At 62.4% G+C, this 1,183-nt stretch overlaps 1 protein-coding gene across 1 annotated transcript; it reads left to right on the plus strand.

Annotated features, from left to right (window-relative positions):
• Positions 1-52: 52 nt before the first annotated feature.
• Positions 53-1,176, plus strand: SF3B4 (splicing factor 3b, subunit 4, 49kDa; the record flags this gene model as incomplete). Its single annotated transcript, XM_008942756.1, has 2 exons — positions 53-211; positions 731-1,176. Coding segments are annotated over 2 exons (605 nt in total), but the record flags the coding sequence as incomplete, so codon positions are not given.
• Positions 1,177-1,183: the final 7 nt, after the last annotated feature.

Consider the following 1,183-nt stretch of genomic DNA (forward strand, 5'->3'; position numbering starts at 1 on the left):
GAACGGCCCCTCCCGGGCCCTAACGCGGCTCTGCGGTTTCTCTCCGGGCCAGATGCCACCGTGTACGTCGGGGGGCTGGATGAGAAGGTCAGCGAGCCGCTGCTCTGGGAGCTCTTCCTGCAGGCCGGGCCCGTGGTCAACACGCACATGCACAAGGATCGAGTGGTCAACACGCACATGCCCAAGGATCGAGTCACCGGACAGCACCAGGGTGAGGGGATCACTCTTTTTCTCTTAAAAACGGCGAGTTGGGTAAAATGCGTTGATGGGTGCGGGAAGAGGGGGGATGGAGGGATGGTCCCCAGGGGAGAACATTGTCCTTACCCTGAGGGGAGCCTTAGACTCCGTGCGTTTGAATTCGAGGGGCTGGAGCGTGGGCAGAGAAGGGCAACGGAGCTGCTGGGGAAGGGTCTAGAGGCCAAGTGTGGGGAGGAGCAGCTGAGGGAGCTGGGGGTGCTGAGCCTGGAGCAAAGGAGGCTCAGGGGAGACCTTCTGGCTCTGACACCTCCTGACAGGAGCCTGGAGCCAGGGGGGGGTCGGGCTCTGCTCCCAAGGGACAAGCAACAGGGTGATGGAATGGCCTCAAGTTGCTGCAGGGGAGGTTGGGGTTGGAGCTGAGGGGCAATGTCTCCCTTGAAAGGGAGTCCCCACCCCTGGAGGGGTTCCCAAGCCGTGGAGCTGTGGGGTGAGGGTCCCTCTGACCCTCCCTCCCCCGGGGCTCTCCCTGCAGGCTATGGCTTCGTGGAATTCCTCAGCGAGGAGGACGCCGACTACGCCATCAAGATCATGAACATGATCAAGCTCTACGGGAAACCCATCCGGGTGAACAAAGCCTCTGCCCACAACAAAAACCTGGACGTGGGGGCCAACATCTTCATAGGCAACCTGGACCCGGAGATCGACGAGAAGCTGCTGTACGACACCTTCAGCGCCTTCGGGGTCATCCTCCAGACCCCCAAAATCATGAGGGACCCCGACACGGGCAACTCCAAGGGTTACGCCTTCATCAACTTCGCCAGTTTCGACGCCTCGGACGCGGCCATCGAGGCCATGAACGGGCAGTACCTCTGCAACCGGCCCATCACCGTGTCCTACGCCTTTAAGAAGGACTCCAAGGGGGAGCGGCACGGCTCGGCGGCAGAGCGCCTCCTGGCGGCGCAGAACCCGCTCTCGCAGGCCGACC

The sequence above is a fragment of the Merops nubicus genome, unplaced genomic scaffold, assembly GCF_000691845.1.
Source record: "Merops nubicus isolate BGI_N331 unplaced genomic scaffold, ASM69184v1 scaffold29046, whole genome shotgun sequence".
Taxonomy (NCBI): Eukaryota; Metazoa; Chordata; class Aves; order Coraciiformes; family Meropidae; genus Merops; species Merops nubicus.